Here is a 16,040-nt window from a genome sequence, read left to right as displayed (position 1 = left end):
CTGCATGTGGGCAAGCGTGTGTGAAAGAAGAAGGACTGAGTGGGGGAGACAGAGAGTAAAAGAGGATTTTGTTAGTTCAGCATCTTCGCGCTGGGGTCTTTCCTTTACCAAGGACATATGGCTATTAAGGAGAGCGGGGAGGGGAGGGGGGCAGTGAGGTGTGATGGCTCCAGTTTGGAGAGGCTTGGGATGCAAACGGAGCAGCTGAAGCCCTGGCATCAGCCGGTCAGCGCAGTGGTTAGAGATGTCAGAGCTGGATGGCACATGAGTGAGATAGTGGCGCAGGTGTGTCTTCAGTGACCTAGAACAACAGGCTCAAGTATGCATAAACACACACACTGTACTCACACAATCATAACGCATCAACATGTACACTTACATCAATGATAACATAAACGTAATTCATATCAGAGCAAGAGTGAGGGTCCTGATGCAGGGAAAAATCAAGACTGTCTTTCTTACTAGTGCAGTTAAAACATCTGACATGCTGATACATTGTACATTCTGCAGGGATCCAACATTTTACATGTACAATGTTTCTTTACAGTTTGAGCCTATGTTTAATCTCATAAAGATGCCTGTGTAAATGTTAACTGTACATGACCCTATGTAATGTACATATCTTGCAGGGATTATTTAAGGCTATGTAATGTTTATAAGGGTTATGTAAGAGTTAAATATTTCCCACAACCACTGCATCAAGGGCATCTGATAAAATATGGAGATCAGATGTGATTACTAATAAATGTGAGTACGATTATGATGAATCGTGGTTTAGTATTCAAATGAATGCAGGTAAAAAGAGCAGGCCGCAGGCCTCAGAAAGAGCCCTACTATTTCAGCTTGTAAATATACTGTATCATAGCAGGTTATTGCTGTCTTGAGCTGAAATGGCTGAATGGCTAAATGGCTGACGTCACTATAATTTGTGTTTCAGTAAAATTCAGATGAAAATTTTCAAGGTCAGTTGATTTTTCTGCGACTGGTAATCGCTAATTAATAAGGTGTTGACCATACTGTGAATGCAGACAATATGATTAACTCATGGACCCTTCATACTAGCATGCTTATTTATTTGCTTGTCTTCGGGTGAAGTAAGTAAATCAAATCACCTTGTATGTTGCCACAGGGCCCCATCCTTCTGGACAGCAGCTGTGCAGTGAGCTGGAGGTCATGTGAGTAATCGGATACCAGTGGGTCCTGTAGACATTAGAGCATGATACCAATTTAAAAAGTGTCTGACATAATAGACCTCGACAAATGAGATTTCCACTTTCACACCTACATACTGCTACCCATAACTGTAATTTCATTTTGTTCACAAAGATAATTAATGCCAGTTGGCTTAATGTTGAAAGGTTGTTGGCAAAAGCTGGTGTTAATTTAGCAAATATAAGACTGTACATGTGCACATTGCAGAGATGTCTCTAAAATAGAAGACCCCGAACAAAGAGAGGTGCCATTCTCAATGTGGCTTAATACTGCCAATGGAAGGTGTGGCAAAGCTCAAGCATTCCTGTCTAAGTGTTGTTATATTGTTGTATAAGAATTTCACTGACATTGTCAGTATTATAATATACAGGAGTTAGGCTTATTCTAACTGCATAGGCTACTGGAGAAAAATGAATGTGATAGATAGATAGATAGATAGATAGATAGATAGATAGATAGATAGATAGATAGATAGATAGATAGATAGATACCATGTTCATATCTATAACACAGTGAAGCCATTGAAACACATGTAATTTAAATCACAATGAACTGCTCTTCACTGAGCTTTTGCTTTTGTAAAAATAAAAACAACTTATTTGTGGCTTGGTATTACATGTGGAATATTGACTAAATAATAAATCTGATTTTAGAAGGTATTCTCATGTCAGCACAGACCACCTCCAGCCTCCTCAGAACAACTCATGATTGAGATTATCTTAAAAGTTGCTTAGTAGGTGAGATATGGCGGTGAGGTGAGTACGCCCTCTTGTGGGTTTATAAAGATACAACAAGCTTCTGTCGCTACACTAGTCTGGTCTAGTTTGATCTTTTGCCAGCTGTGTGTCCCGAATGTGTGCGACTGATTAAATGAAGGCGGTATAGCATTGAACCTGTGCTCTTCCGTGTTAAATTCGTCTGTGAGTGGCTCCGCCACAGGGATACTCCTGTTTATCGTTGTGTGTTTTATTTCCCCAGCGGCAGGGGGCAGCATAGCAGTAAACCAGCGTTAGCTTTATGTATGAAGAAGAAGAAGAAGTGGCCCGCAGAGGCTAGCTGGTAGTGGTGTAGACATGTCAGAGGACTGGCAGGAATGCTAACTTGGCTGCTGTAGTTCGTGAGTTATCCAAAAGTGTCTTGAAGCTCAAAGGAGCGATTTTAGAGCAAGAAACATCGCCAGCTGGCCTTTGTAGAGGGTTGGCAAACCGGTAAAACGTTACGGATCCCAGACCTTTGATACCTGACAACAACTGGTTAGCTAGCACTGGCTGGCTAGCTGGGGAGCTCCCGAAAAGTGACGCCAGGGCTTGTTTCATACAGTCATGTCTTCGGCCGGAGATTTCGGAAACCCTTTAAGAAAATTTAAATTGGTCTTTCTCGGGGAACAGAGTGGTAAGTCTGACGCTGACGTTTTAATTTTTTCGGATGTCGACTGTCAATAACGCTGTAGAGGAGATGTAGCTAACACTAGAGTCTGATGGGTTGATCGGGTGATTAACGTTAACCAGTTAGCTAGCTAACATTAGCTGCGTAACGTTAAACTTGGCACAGTGATGGCATTGCGACACTCTAACTTGTACACCCAACGCTTGTCCACGCTGGATTTAGGGAAATGTAACTTATTTTCTCTTCTAGATCAATCATGTCTCTATAAACTGATTTATTTGTCTGTTAGCTATCTTACGTGGCGAGCTGTGATCATTTATCATGGACGGAGATAGTGGCAGCTAGTAGAAAGTTGCAAGGGTCAATTACATGGTGAAACAGAGAGGTTAATATATTAAAAGTACTCTGACTTAAATAATACTACTTGTTTGTGCTAAGAAGATGCTGCAGTGACACACTAGGATACTGTATTTTCTGCTGTGTTCAGTTGAATGCTGTCAATATAGGTTCAAGTCAACAAAAAAAAAGTTAGTGACTACACAGGTCTTATCAGTTTGTCTACCCTGGGGTGAGTAATTTCTACACAGAGCCGAAGCATCCCAATTACCAAACCTGCCTAGTGGCATTCCTACACTCTCTCTACTCATTTTCCCCCTTTTCCATCCAGACTGAACACAGGATGCACCAGGAGAAGAAGAAGGGGGCAGGGAAGTTTTAGAATTTTCAAAGGCAAAGGTGTGGAGTCTGTAATTATATAGACTAATACAGTGCTTCCACGGTTTCCACAGCTGTGTGCCCAACATGCTACCACATAGCACAGATTAGTGAAAGCTGAATTTGGGACTTCAGGTAAACCTGGGATGAACCAATCCAACTTTTTCTTTCCCAATACTGATTCTGATTCCTCATCTTAGGGTATCTGCTCAAGTATTAATGTGTAGCGCTTTTATTTACTTGCTCTTAATCCCAAATTTAAAATGGGTGCAGCTAACTGCATGGAACTTATTAGGATTATTATTGTGTATGAGGCCACACTTTGCTTTGTTACTTTCTTTGTTGCAACCCGCTGTGACATAAATGAAGGAAACAACAGTGGAAACTCTGAATTGTATAACATGCATGAAGAAACTGTGCTTGACAGATTCTGGTTAGACAATATCCAGTTTGCATAATAACATCAGTATCAGCAGCAGTACTGATCCAGCTGATCTGGTTGATGCATCCCTAGTGCAGAGGCAGGATAAGGTAGTGTAGAAAGGTGACAGTTTTTCTGTTGTCAGTAACTATTTTTGTACAGGTGTTGTGTCTGGTAATATGACGCTCCTCTCCCGTCAAGATAAGACGGACAGTGGTTCAGTGGATCAGCTGTGGTTCCTTGTATCCTTGTAAACAGCACTGTTGGCTTTGGCCATGTCGTCATCACTTGATGCACAGTGTAACTGATAATGTAACTCGAGCTCAGCAAAACAGTCTGAGGCTGGGGAGCTCATTCTTGGTACTCAGGGCTACTGTATGAGGCTCTCTCTGCACAGTGATCACTAAAAGTAAGCTTAGAGAATGTGGTTAATGACATTATAAGTTCACAACAAAAATCTTCCATGTTGGGCTGGACTCAACAAGGTAGAACTTTTTCGAAGGGAAATGGGGAGCCCAGTTTCCAATCCGTCCCGTCTCTCTACATTCCTCAACCCTCCAGCTTCTCCTCAATACTTAAAGTTATTATGCACCACACCCCTTGATAGACAGGAACTTTCAGAGGGGCGTGGGTGTTGCATAACATTCTGCTGTCAGCCTTAGTCCATAGAAAATGTTCGTCATCTGTGGCTCAGGGACTTAACACAATTTTGATGATGACACTTAATGTTGCTTCATGTTTATAGCTTTGTGTATTTTGGAGTAGATAATTCATCCCCCTATGTTATTTACATATATTTGATCATATTAGCAGTAAGTTGGACCACAGTGGCTACTTTAGATTTGAGCAGCTGTACACACATTTCAACATGGCAAGTTGAGGATAATATTCCTTGTTTATTAATAAGAAAAAATCATTACACTTTGTTGGCAATTAGAGCTGAAACGATCAGTCAGTTAATCAACAGAAAATATATTACCAACAGTTTTGATAATTGTTTATCAGCTAGAAATACTAAACAGCCACTGGTTCCAGCCTTTTAAATGTGGGAATGCTGCTTGTGTTTTATATTATTACAAATTTAATTTATTTTGAACTGTTGCCCAGATAGAGCAATTAATTTCAATTTGTCAATTTGGGCTCTGAGACATTGCAAAGGGCATTTTTCACTATTTTCCTACCTTTTATTGACTAAACAATTAGTCAGTCGGTCCCAAGAAATCTAACAGACATAGGGCAGAATCAATAGATGAAATAAATCGTAAAAATGGTCATTAGTTGCTTCCTTACTCGTGATAGCAACACACTGTTTTGGTTATTTTGAATAAGAATTGATTAACCTACAAAACTGAGCATGATCATTGCACCTGTACGGTTACACCATTGTCTGTTTGTTTTTCAGTGGGAAAGACTTCGCTGATCACCAGGTTCATGTATGACAGCTTCGACAACACTTACCAAGTGAGATGAACACCGCCACCTGATTCAGTCATGATTTATAAAGTCCATATTATCCTAATATCGTCAGTAATGGTGATTGAAGATGGCTATGAATATTGAATTATTTCTTATCCATTTTCAGGCAACAATAGGAATAGATTTCCTGTCGAAAACAATGTACCTTGAAGACAGAACAGTAAGTTTTATTTGCATCAGTCCTCTTTGTTGTTGGTTATACTGGTCCTTGTCCAGATTCTCTTAGTGACTGTAAGGCTTTGGTGTAAGGAATGTCAGAGGGCCACTTAGATACTGATTTCTAACATGGATTTTTTTTGTTTGTTTGTTTAGTTATGTTCTTTCTAGCAAACACACTCTGCCCTCCTAGGATGGCGTACTCCCTGGACCTTCCGCCCTTTCTCTGTTCGTTTTCTTCCTCTCCTTCCTACCCCTCCATCTCTTCTCTCCATTCCCGTTTTTAAATTTAACACCTTACTTGATCAAGAGAGGAGGGTTGATGACAAGTGAAGGGTGATTATTTATTTCTCCCCACAGACCCTGACCACTAGCTTTCTCTGGTGGTCGTTCACTACCTGCATGTACTACGCTCTCTCTGTCTTTTCCCATTCGTCTGACTTTGTTTAGTTTTCTTTCAATTTGTGTTTTGTCACCATAACCTACCTCATTTCTGATCTGTTTTTTTTTTCTTGTTTTGTTTTCATCCCTTCTGTTGTTTTTTTTCCTCTCCTTTTATTTCTCCTCCCATCCTTTTCCCCCCGCCTGCCCCACAGATCAGGTTGCAGTTGTGGGACACAGCAGGGCAAGAGCGATTTCGTAGTCTCATCCCGAGTTACATCAGAGACTCTGCTGCTGCTGTCGTAGTGTACGATATCACAAGTAAGTGGACTACCTCTGTTTTTAATCCTCAGAAACAATGAGTGTGTTCAGATCCAAACAAATATTTATAGATCAGACTTGGGCAAGTTGGATACAACTTCAACTTCCTTTTAAATACTCTGTCTCAAATGCACCCGTTCTCACAAGTAAGGCTTTTTATCTCCTGAATAGTGACGCTCTGCTTCCTGTGTCTCCATCATCTCCCTTTCAGACGTCAATTCCTTCCAGCAAACCACAAAATGGATTGACGATGTGAGGACGGAGAGGGGAAGTGACGTCATCATCATGTTGGTGGGAAACAAGACAGACCTTGCAGACAAAAGGTAATCTCTTACTTCCTCCTCCTGCCTCTGAGCAAACACTCTCCTTTAAGAGCATACTAATGAAGTCATTGATTGTTACTGCTGGCCTGTCAATACTGAGCTCCTCAGCCCTTCCTGAGGCAGCAGTCAATCAGAGCAACTGTTTTTTTTCATACTAGATGCCCTCCCTTGTTTGTTTCATTTCACATTGTTCGAAGATATTGATTATTTAATGTTTAATTGATCAAGATCATAAGTAAATTGATAGTTGTCAGCTGCGATATGTAATTGTATTGTGTGATCCACTTTATCTACCTGTTTGCATTGTCTTTGGTCGTGCATCTTTTAACCCCCTTATCTACCACAGGCAAGTATCTATTGAAGAGGGTGAGCGGAAAGCCAAAGAACTAAATGTAATGTTTATTGAGACTAGTGCGAAAGCTGGCTACAACGTAAAGCAGGTAAGAGTGTGAGTGAGTCGTGCTCTGTAGTCCTGCTGCAGACGCTGCCGCCTGGGCTCCCATCCAAAGGTCACCTGTGAAGGAAGAGAACTCTAAAGCTGGATCTTAAAGTTGTTTATTATCAGTCCACATCTCCAAAAGAATAGTTCAGCATTTTGCAAAGTTTATTTTGTTTTCTTACTTGCAGTTAGATGATGAAGATTGAAACCACTCTCATTAGTGTATAGTAGATAAGTTGCTGGAACCAGCAGCTGTTCAGCTTTAAATGAAAACTGGAAACAGGGTGAACATCTAGCCTCTGTTCAAAGATGGAAGAAATAAGTCTACCAACATTAGAGCTAACTAACTTTACTAAACTCAACTTCTCTGGGACCAATAACGTCCTGTCAATTAGAGAACATCAGAGGTTCTGGTAAGCAGACTTTGTCACCTTTGGATAGAGCCACGCTAGCGGTTTGGCCCTGTTTCCAGTCTCTATGCTAAGCCAAACTAACCAGCTACAGGTTACAGCTACTTATTTACAATACCCACATATGAGAGTGGTAGTGGTTGTCTGACCTAACTCATGGCAAAATGTCTAACTATTACTTTCCAAATCCTGTTCCTTCCTGTCGTGAAGTTCAGTCTATTGGGAAACTTTTGGTCTTGAGCAAAGGCGACAGTAGCAGCAGGAAGGGGCACGACTTGTTAATCCACTTCAACATAATCACAACCTGTATTTTTTTCCCTTTTGTCTTCTTGTCGATGTCTGTGTTGGTATGTATGTGTCCCTCTGTGTGTTTCTGTGTCGTGCGCGGTGACTCGTGGCTCATCACAGACAGATAACCACAGAGGAGGGAGAACAGAGAGCGAAAGAGATGAATGTTCTGTTTATTGAAACAAGTGCAAAGACAGGCTACAATGTCAAACAGGTAGAGCGTGTGCACCTTTTTGTGTGTGTGTGTGTTCATAGTGCTCATGCTCTCTTCTGATTGGCTTCTGTTTCACACACGCATGCGTGCATAAAGGTGTGCTTTAAACATCGGCTTCCTCTGGTTTTGTGTGAGATGTGTGGATTTGTTTTTCAAGCCCTCTCCCACCTGCTACAAGTAATGATTGGAATTGGCCAGCCTTTGATCATATAACCTCAGAGGTGGGTCAGGGTTTGTAAACCAATACTCCCCACTCCACTGATAAGCACAGCAACAGTATTTTTGTTGCTGTGAAATCTGCATGTAATCAAGTCTAGTTCTTCATGATGCTGTTTAGCAGGGGGTGGGCATGTTGAGTATTATCATACATTGGACACTCTTTTCTTAAAATTCATGTGAATACATCAATCACTTAAAGTCCTCCAAGCTCTATCGATGGAAGGTCTCAGTAAGGCACAATTACATCCTCTTTTCAAGCCACTGCAGCAGTGCAGAGATGTGGCCTCGCAGTAGTTCAAACACATTCAAATCTAATTTTGTAAAGCTCTGTTGGGCATCTTCCTCTATGAGCTTCAAGTGGTCCTTGTGCTAAATCATGTAATGGGACTATACATAGCACACTGTCTTGATTTCATCTTGTGTCTTGGTCACGTTGCGAGTATATTTCCTCATCTGACCGAATACACACTGGTTCTCTTTCCCCTCAGCTTTTCCGTCGTGTGGCAGCCGCCCTCCCTGGCATGGATACCACACAGGACAAGAGTAGAGAGGACAGTATCCTTTGTGTGTGTGTCGGTGTCTGTGTCTGACATGACAGAAGAGAGTCCGGAGGTCTCCTCACTGTCATATGTCATATGGATAGTCCCTGCCAGGAGGAAAATCTGGTGCAGTGCTGTGACAGCTCACTATTGTTGTTTAACCCACGTGTCCTTTTAGATTTACTGTACCAGTGAGGACAAATACTGTCTCACCCCAACTCACTGACTGTTTTACTGGGTATAATCTTAAAGGCGTATTCCACTAAAATTATATTTGAGTATCAAATAGATATAAAAGGTGGTTGAAGGTGGTTGTTGGTTTTAAAGGATGCTCCTTTGTGTTACAGATGTAGGCAGCTTGGATTCAGCTAAAATAAAAAAGAATAATTGCCACAGCTGCAACATAAGCTTTCCCAGCTAGTGATCTATATGTTTCAAGCTAATAGTCTATAGTTGATAATTTTCACTAATTAGACTGTCACTTTAAATTTTTTGAAAAAGGTAAAATGTGTCACAATATAGCACTAGAAATGAAGCACTGTGGTGTTACAGAGATGCTCTGGCCGACAAATGATATTCTCCAGATGTAAGGAAACATACTTGTTGGGTACAGACCACAGCAAAAATCACTTCATCATCATTTTTATATTTCAGTGAAAATGAAATTCCCACTAAAATTGTTATCACAATGACAGTATTGGTATTATTATTTTTTGCATATTCTTCAGCCGTAATGTGTCCAGAGTCTGTAGACACTGAAATGGATGCTAGATAGTGCTGGCTATAAAAGGCTAATACTCTTTTTATTCCACCAGAATGTATCTGGTATCTATTGAAAACTATGTATAAGTATTAGTAAGTATAGTATTCTTGTTGACTTATTATTTGATCGGGTAGTTCCTGATTAAAATCAAGATTTGGCCCATTTTAGAATATTTAATTAGACAATGATCTTGCTGCATTTCTTGAATGTTTGAAAATTCTTCATTCTGTTTATTGCAGTGACACCAGCATTGAAAAGAATTCCAACCTTAATACCCAGTCCCAATGGCAGGGTTCACAAAGATCTGTAATTTTGTGGCAGTCAGGTCCTCAAATAAGATGTGTTGTATAGCTAACACACGCATGACTTCTAACAAACATAGTCAGTGGACAAGCAAAAATAGTTGCAAAGAGGTGGGAACACTCTGACAGTTATGCAGCGCAGACTTTAATTCCACAAGCTGACATTTCAGCTCTCGTGTGCCTTCTTCAGAGCTTAAAGAGCAAAACAAATCACATCATATATAAAAGCTTACAGCAGCATTAGAAAATACAAGACAGTCTGAATCTGAGGACAATCACAATAAATGCATCCTTATTTTTTTCCACAGAAACGACATCAGAACAATGAAAAGGGTTACCATACTGAGGGAGAGGTCTTAACTGTTATTTGTCTTGATGCTTCTTATAGAGAACGGATGTGCAGCAATTTTCTACATATAGACATAACTTTAAAATGTTATCTCCATTAGGTGTGGAAAGCATTTGTCTAGTTTTGACTAACACTATCACCACATGCACATTTTGAAATGCAGTTTTTCCCAGTCTGTGATGTTCCTTAACTCCTGACCCCTCCAGTGATTGACATTAAGCTGGAGAAGCCACCAGAGCAACCTGTCAGTGAAGGAGGCTGTTCCTGCTAATGCCGGCCTGTGTCATGGCTAAATATTTCTCTTACTGGCTTTTCCTCAAACTTAGCCGGTTTTTCTGTGTCTGCACCCTTCACTACACCCGCCTTTGTGCTACAGCCTCAAAGAGAACACTACATCCGTTATCCTTGCTGTTGTGGAAACCTTGCGCTCCCATCAGGATGCTCTGAAAGTCATAAATTACTAAAATTGAATATTTCCGCTGTAACACACATGCATTGAAACCGTATTCACAGCTGGAGCTCAGCCTTATGCACTGAGCTCCTGTTGCTTGTCATTTCAGATGAAAATGTTGGTACACTGCTGTAGTTTGTGTCTAAAGATGACTTTTTGAACCAAACTAAAAGAATCAAATCAAGGTATGTGTTAAAGAGTGAGAATATTCTTTAAAAAGTTGAATATTGCTTTAAGCTTAACAAGCACAATGTGGATGTTGTGTGCATTTGTTAACATAATCTGCTGCTGTTGCAATTGATTGGCAAAGATTCATTCATGACTTGTTATCAACTGTTGTTTTTTAACTGTCTGGGATAATATGTGGAAAAGGTGTTAAAGTAAATCAGTAACCTATTTGGGAGATCTCATTGTTGACAAATATACTGCACTGCAGTGGCAGCCATGAGCTTATTTTTAACTGAGTTTATGCCTTTGAGAAGTCCCTACCAGCAGAGTCACAGTTCTCCCAGCATGCACCAGCATGATCTGACGAGTCATCACACTGAAACCATACTGTCACACACCACCTGCATGGTCACAAGCCAGCACAACACCTACTACAAGACCAACACTACCACTACACCATCCACATTACCGTCCTTCCTCTTTTCCCCTACTCGTCCCTTGAGATGGGTTATTTTTACCCTGGCTTCCATTTTCTATTACCTTTTTATTTGGATAGATGTTTAATTCTGTTGTTTTTCTAAAGACTACAGCGATCATAGATTGAAACTATTTCTTTGATGGTAGTGTTTGAGGAGGATTTTCTCATATTAAGAATCATAATCATAAAACCCATCATAAACATTAGATATGGAGATATATGCCTTTCTGAGTTTAATTGTAGAGGGCTTCCTTGGCTTTGGGCTTATCTAGTTAAGTTTGGTATGATGTTTTATGAACACTTTATTTGTTTTCTTTTGCTTGTTTTTATTTTTTGGCATTGATCTTTTGTTAGTGATTATTCTACATGTGTATTTAATCCACAATGACTTGTAATATTTATTTCTGTTGGATTCATGATTCTTTTTTTTTTATGGCTGTTAATATCTTCACTTTTTGGTATGAGTCCTGAATCACTACTAAAATATGCATCCATCTGGACCACCTTTAATCGGTAGAGAACGTCTGCTGTTCCCTCCACCACTTCTAAATGGTAATTTGATCATACTGATAAGACTGTGCAATTTTTGTGTGAACTTATGGAGGAGAGTCCAATTTGTATAGCATACTAGTCCTTAACGTTTCTGTCTGGAATGGTTTTAAACGAAAGAATAAAAATACACTTGTCACCACTGCTGAAATTCATGTCTTATTGACAACTGTCAGATTTGGAATTAGTTATCTGCATGGCATTTTTTAATATCTAAATCATGAATCAAAGATAAGATTTTCAAATATTGCTTTTGAGACGTTGATCTGTTTCTGTGTTCAGCTTGGGTCTCAGCAGTCGCAACAAAACGTGAACCACGGGCACAGAACAGTGTTACCGGTGGTGGTACTATTAAGAGCAAGCCAAGTGTTGCTGTGGTCATGGAGCAAAAATGATGCTGAGTCATGTGGACTGAGGGACGGACAGTAATCAGCCTGGTTATCTCCTGCAGGAGTGATGTGCTGGAGCCGGACTAATAGGCTTATTTCACAGCAGACATTTCAACTTGTCATTACAGGAAAAGTTCAGGTGGAACTAATGGCAGTAATGGTCGCTGTAAAATGTGCCATTTCTCTGAACCAGCTTTGAACTGGCACACCTAAATGAGATCCAGCTATCACTCATGTCTGAGTGTCTACTATTTCTGGAGTATCCATAGGAAGGGAAAAAAAATTAGGGCGGTCATGGTCACCTGTATGACCCTGTATAGCAAGGCTATATTGCAAAATTGTGTTGACATATTCATAAAATGGAACTGTAAAACAATTTTGAGAGGAATGCACAGCAGGAAAAATATATTTCACTGGCACTTTACAACACGCAGCGATAAAACAACAAATTATAACATTTTTCTTTTACAAATACGTTCACCAGAATCAAATACTTCCGTATTCAACAGTGTGTGGACACCTGTCCGTGATTGGTAACAAATCCCGCGATACAAGCAGCTGTTGCCCTGGAAACCAAGCTAAACAACGGCTGCCCTGTGTGTTATGCTAACTTTGTCAAAGCGGGCTATCACGCTGAGCTTTACTTTCATTTCAAGTTAGTTTTAAGCATTTAATTCCGTAATGGGTTTCGACTACTACGAGACGCTGGAAATAAACAGAAATGCAACAGACGCAGATATCAAAAAGGCGTAGGTCTTGTTAAATTACCAATCGTTAAGTTTCTGGCAATAAAACTTGAAGCCACTCATGTTTAGTATTAGACGTTTTGTGTTTGTTGTCAGAGTTTTTCTTCTTTTATCTTTCCAGATATCGACGCCTTGCATTGAAATTTCATCCTAGTAGCAACAGAGAGCCAGGGAGCGCCGAGAAGTTCAGTCAACTTGGTGAGGCCTACGACGTTTTGAGCGACCGTAAGTATCTGAAATAGGGAAACTGACGCTAGTTTTTTCTTGAACATTAGCTAGAATATTCATTAAGGTAGTTCAGCCCATCACAGTCACGTTGGGCGACTTTGCTTGCTGAGATTTGCTTGTTTGCAACCTGACATATAAAAGTGGGAATAATATAGTCCTTACATTTAATTTTCAGCTTGTTTATCTCTAGTTAATGTCACAGATTCCCAACCTTTCTGTTCTTACGTCTCAAGATGAGCAAATTATTATTAATACTAAACATTATACTCACGTTTGTACAGCTGTGGGTATTATCTTATTAATATATGATTTTAAAAAATGATCAAAATGTGTATAATTAAAGCTACTGTACACTACAATAAAAATGTTTAGGGAAATTATGTAAATCTATATAATTATCCCCTTATACCACAATATCAGTCTAATTTTACCAACAACATCATTTTGACAGAAATAACACACTGGCAATTTGTGTCTATAACAATAGCTATTTTCTTTGTTGCAGCTCGAAAAAAGGCAACCTATGACAAGTTTGGTGAGGAGGGTCTAAAAGGTGGTATCCCACTGGAGTTTGGCAGCGGTGGGGCCTGGTCATCTAAGTATGTCTACCATGGGAGTCCAGAGAAAACATTCAGACAGTTTTTTGGAGGTGACAACCCATTTGCAGGTGAGAGAAATAGACACAGTGAATGTGCTTTTACAAATTGAATGCAAACTACATTATTCAGTTGTTGTTGTTTTTTTTCTAGACTTCTATACAAATGATGTGCCACTTCAGTTCGGTGGGCTGCAACCAGGAGTGGTGAAGACACAAGATTCCCCAATAGAGAGAGACCTTCATTTGTCCCTGGACGATCTCTTCCACGGATGCACAAAAAAGATAAAGATATCTCGCAGGGTAAGAACCTCTGCATGAGAGGAACTATCTTTTCTCATCCCACACTTCTTCAGTGGTCAGATCATTCATACATTCATTAGTTAGACCGGCAACAACTTGAATGGTTTTACATTAAAAACTAGTTACATCTAATCACACTGAGTGAAATGTATTTATTCATTTTTGCCTGATTTGTTTAACAGATTATGAATGAGGATGGATACTCATCCAGCATCAAAGACAAGATCCTGTCTATAGATGTAAAGCCTGGATGGAAAGAAGGCACAAGAATAATTTTTTCCAAGGAGGGAGATCAGGTGAAAGAGCTGTACAATATCATTTTCTGTTGATATTTAAGACAGCTGTAATACTTGTCACCATAAATTTAACCAGCCTGATGTCTGTAGCAGTGTGATAAGAAAGTGAACTCATCAGTCAGTATGATGTTTTACTTTTATCTTGTTAAACTGTGACTATGACTTTAATCAGACTGAAGAAAACCTATAGGCCCTCAAACTGGTGACAGTGAAGAGTAAACTGTAAAGGGGGTTTGGCCTTGTTATTGGTATTCCTTCTCATCAATATCTTCTTCTGTGAGAGCCGTCGGAAAAACCACTGATAACGTAACTTGTAATGATTTCCCCAGTCTGGTTAAGGGACATGTTGTTTTGAGATTAGGATGAGTCATTTTGATTAAAAACAAGTTAAGGCTTTGGTGATAACGTGTTTTCAGAGGTGAGTTTTGGTTTGTGGCTCTGTCCTTGGTGCTGATTTACCCAACTCTCTGTTGCCTCATATGTAAAGATGAATGAGACTTTATTATAAATAATCCAAGATTTTAGAGCAATATAAGCTTTAGAGGAACATCTAACAGGTGACAAATATATCAAAATGTGCAATGTGGATGGCAAGCACAAAACATATTTCTAAAGCTGAAAAATTTGGGTTTGTGGTAAATGAAGAATATATTTATGATAATAAATAGAAATATATTTATATTAGATTATCATCAGCACAGTGAAAGTGAGAATAATAACAGTGGAATAATATTTGATCAATCATACGGGAATTAATTTGCTTAATACTGAATGTATTTTGAATAATAGATTTTCAATTCCATGCTTTTACTTTTTTTTTTTTCTTTTACCAGTGATATTGTAATTACACCGGAATAACAAGTGCTTGAGACAGGTTTAATATGACCGGTTAAGTGAAGTTTATTTAATCATTCAGTTGCAAAGTGTTAGAATTTTCATTGGATCTGCTTCGTCGTCACCAGTAGGTGGCATCAGCAGATCCCTCTCTAAGCAGATCTCTTTGGAGTGGCTCATATGTACTTAAATGATTGTCATCAAGGGTGCTTTTTGCTTGATATGATCTGGTCAAAAGAAAATATGTGCACAAAGCAATTCTTTACCAAACTACACATTGTAACAAGTTATTATTAAGCCATGTTTTAGGGAATGGGCTTGACTACAATGTAATCGCGTTGTGTTTTTCCCTTAGGGACCAAACAGCATACCTGCAGATATTGTGTTCATAGTGCGACAGAAGAGTCATCCTCTGTTTGTAAGACAACAGAATGACCTGATCTACAAGGCCCATATCTCTCTGGAGATGGTGAGTCATGTTGAAGAGGGTTTCATTATCAGTCAAACTTAAAGATATGGTTTGAGTAGAACAAACACTGAAACAAAAAACTTCTCTCACAGGCCTTGACTGGCTTCTCTGTGGATGTGGAGACACTAGATGGCAGGCTACTCAATATTCCTGTCAATGACATTGTGCAGTAAGTGCTTAGTTATATTAGAAAAAAATTGGAATACTAAATAACATTCCTGTCCTAATACTGTATTTTGTAGTTTTATTTATATGATGTTAATCTTAGATATTGTAAAAGCTGAATTAATTATTTAAACATTAATGTTAGAACAGGGAAAGATGTTCTTAAGAATTTTAAGCACTCTATATCACCTGCACAGTTGAACAGGGACATGTACAGAGGGATATGTTTTGGGTTTGTACATTGTCTGCATCAGTTATCATTTTCCTATCTCTGATTTGTCATAACACATTAGCCCTACATACACAAAAGTGGTGACTGGAGAGGGAATGCCGCTGACCCAGGATCCCTCACAGAGAGGAAACCTCATCATTACGTTTGATATCCAGTTCCCTGAGAAACTCTCTGCTGAAAGGAAGCATCTGATCAAACAAGCTCTAAAATAAATATTAGAGCAA

At 39.4% G+C, this 16,040-nt stretch overlaps 2 protein-coding genes across 3 annotated transcripts; both read left to right on the top strand.

The window, feature by feature from the left end:
- The first annotated feature begins 2,241 nt into the window (after positions 1 to 2,241).
- Positions 2,242 to 11,701, top strand: rab6a (RAB6A, member RAS oncogene family). 2 transcript variants are annotated; one of them, XM_018691934.2, is made up of 8 exons: positions 2,242 to 2,604; positions 5,136 to 5,194; positions 5,316 to 5,369; positions 5,962 to 6,067; positions 6,279 to 6,390; positions 6,737 to 6,830; positions 8,449 to 8,515; positions 10,120 to 11,701. In XM_018691934.2, exons 1-8 carry the CDS (start codon positions 2,535 to 2,537, stop codon positions 10,182 to 10,184), a joined length of 627 nt encoding a protein of 208 aa, XP_018547450.1. In that variant the 5' UTR covers positions 2,242 to 2,534; the 3' UTR covers positions 10,185 to 11,701. The 2 variants fall into 2 exon arrangements, with proteins under 2 accessions (XP_018547450.1, XP_018547451.1); XM_018691935.2 differs by lacking the exon at positions 6,737 to 6,830 and adding an exon at positions 7,648 to 7,741 and having other exon boundaries at positions 2,243 to 2,604.
- A 694-nt stretch (positions 11,702 to 12,395) lies between these two features.
- Positions 12,396 to 16,034, top strand: dnajb13 (DnaJ heat shock protein family (Hsp40) member B13). The gene is made up of 8 exons (XM_018691932.2): positions 12,396 to 12,697; positions 12,816 to 12,919; positions 13,428 to 13,589; positions 13,672 to 13,820; positions 14,003 to 14,116; positions 15,306 to 15,419; positions 15,512 to 15,588; positions 15,878 to 16,034. The coding sequence occupies exons 1-8, from the start codon at positions 12,630 to 12,632 to the stop codon at positions 16,026 to 16,028; spliced, it is 939 nt and encodes a 312-aa protein (XP_018547448.1). The 5' UTR covers positions 12,396 to 12,629; the 3' UTR covers positions 16,029 to 16,034.
- The last annotated feature ends 6 nt before the right edge of the window (positions 16,035 to 16,040 follow it).

The sequence above is a fragment of the Lates calcarifer genome, linkage group LG20 (genome assembly GCF_001640805.2).
Source record: "Lates calcarifer isolate ASB-BC8 linkage group LG20, TLL_Latcal_v3, whole genome shotgun sequence".
In the NCBI taxonomy this organism is placed as follows: domain Eukaryota; kingdom Metazoa; phylum Chordata; class Actinopteri; family Centropomidae; genus Lates; species Lates calcarifer.
Note: the sequence above shows the minus strand (reverse complement) of the source record. Positions and strands in the feature narration are given on the sequence as shown.

Coding starts and splice junctions, on each gene's coding strand:
- rab6a (XM_018691934.2), top strand. CDS start 2,535: ATGTCTTCGGCCGGAGATTTCGGAAACCCTTTAAGAAAATTTAAATTG. Junction 2,605..5,135: donor CTTTCTCGGGGAACAGAGTG/GTAAGTCTGACG, acceptor TTTGTTTTTCAG/TGGGAAAGACTTCGCTGATC. Junction 5,195..5,315: donor GCTTCGACAACACTTACCAA/GTGAGATGAACA, acceptor ATCCATTTTCAG/GCAACAATAGGAATAGATTT.
- dnajb13 (XM_018691932.2), top strand. CDS start 12,630: ATGGGTTTCGACTACTACGAGACGCTGGAAATAAACAGAAATGCAACA. Junction 14,117..15,305: donor TTTCCAAGGAGGGAGATCAG/GTGAAAGAGCTG, acceptor TTTTTCCCTTAG/GGACCAAACAGCATACCTGC. Junction 15,420..15,511: donor CCCATATCTCTCTGGAGATG/GTGAGTCATGTT, acceptor CTTCTCTCACAG/GCCTTGACTGGCTTCTCTGT.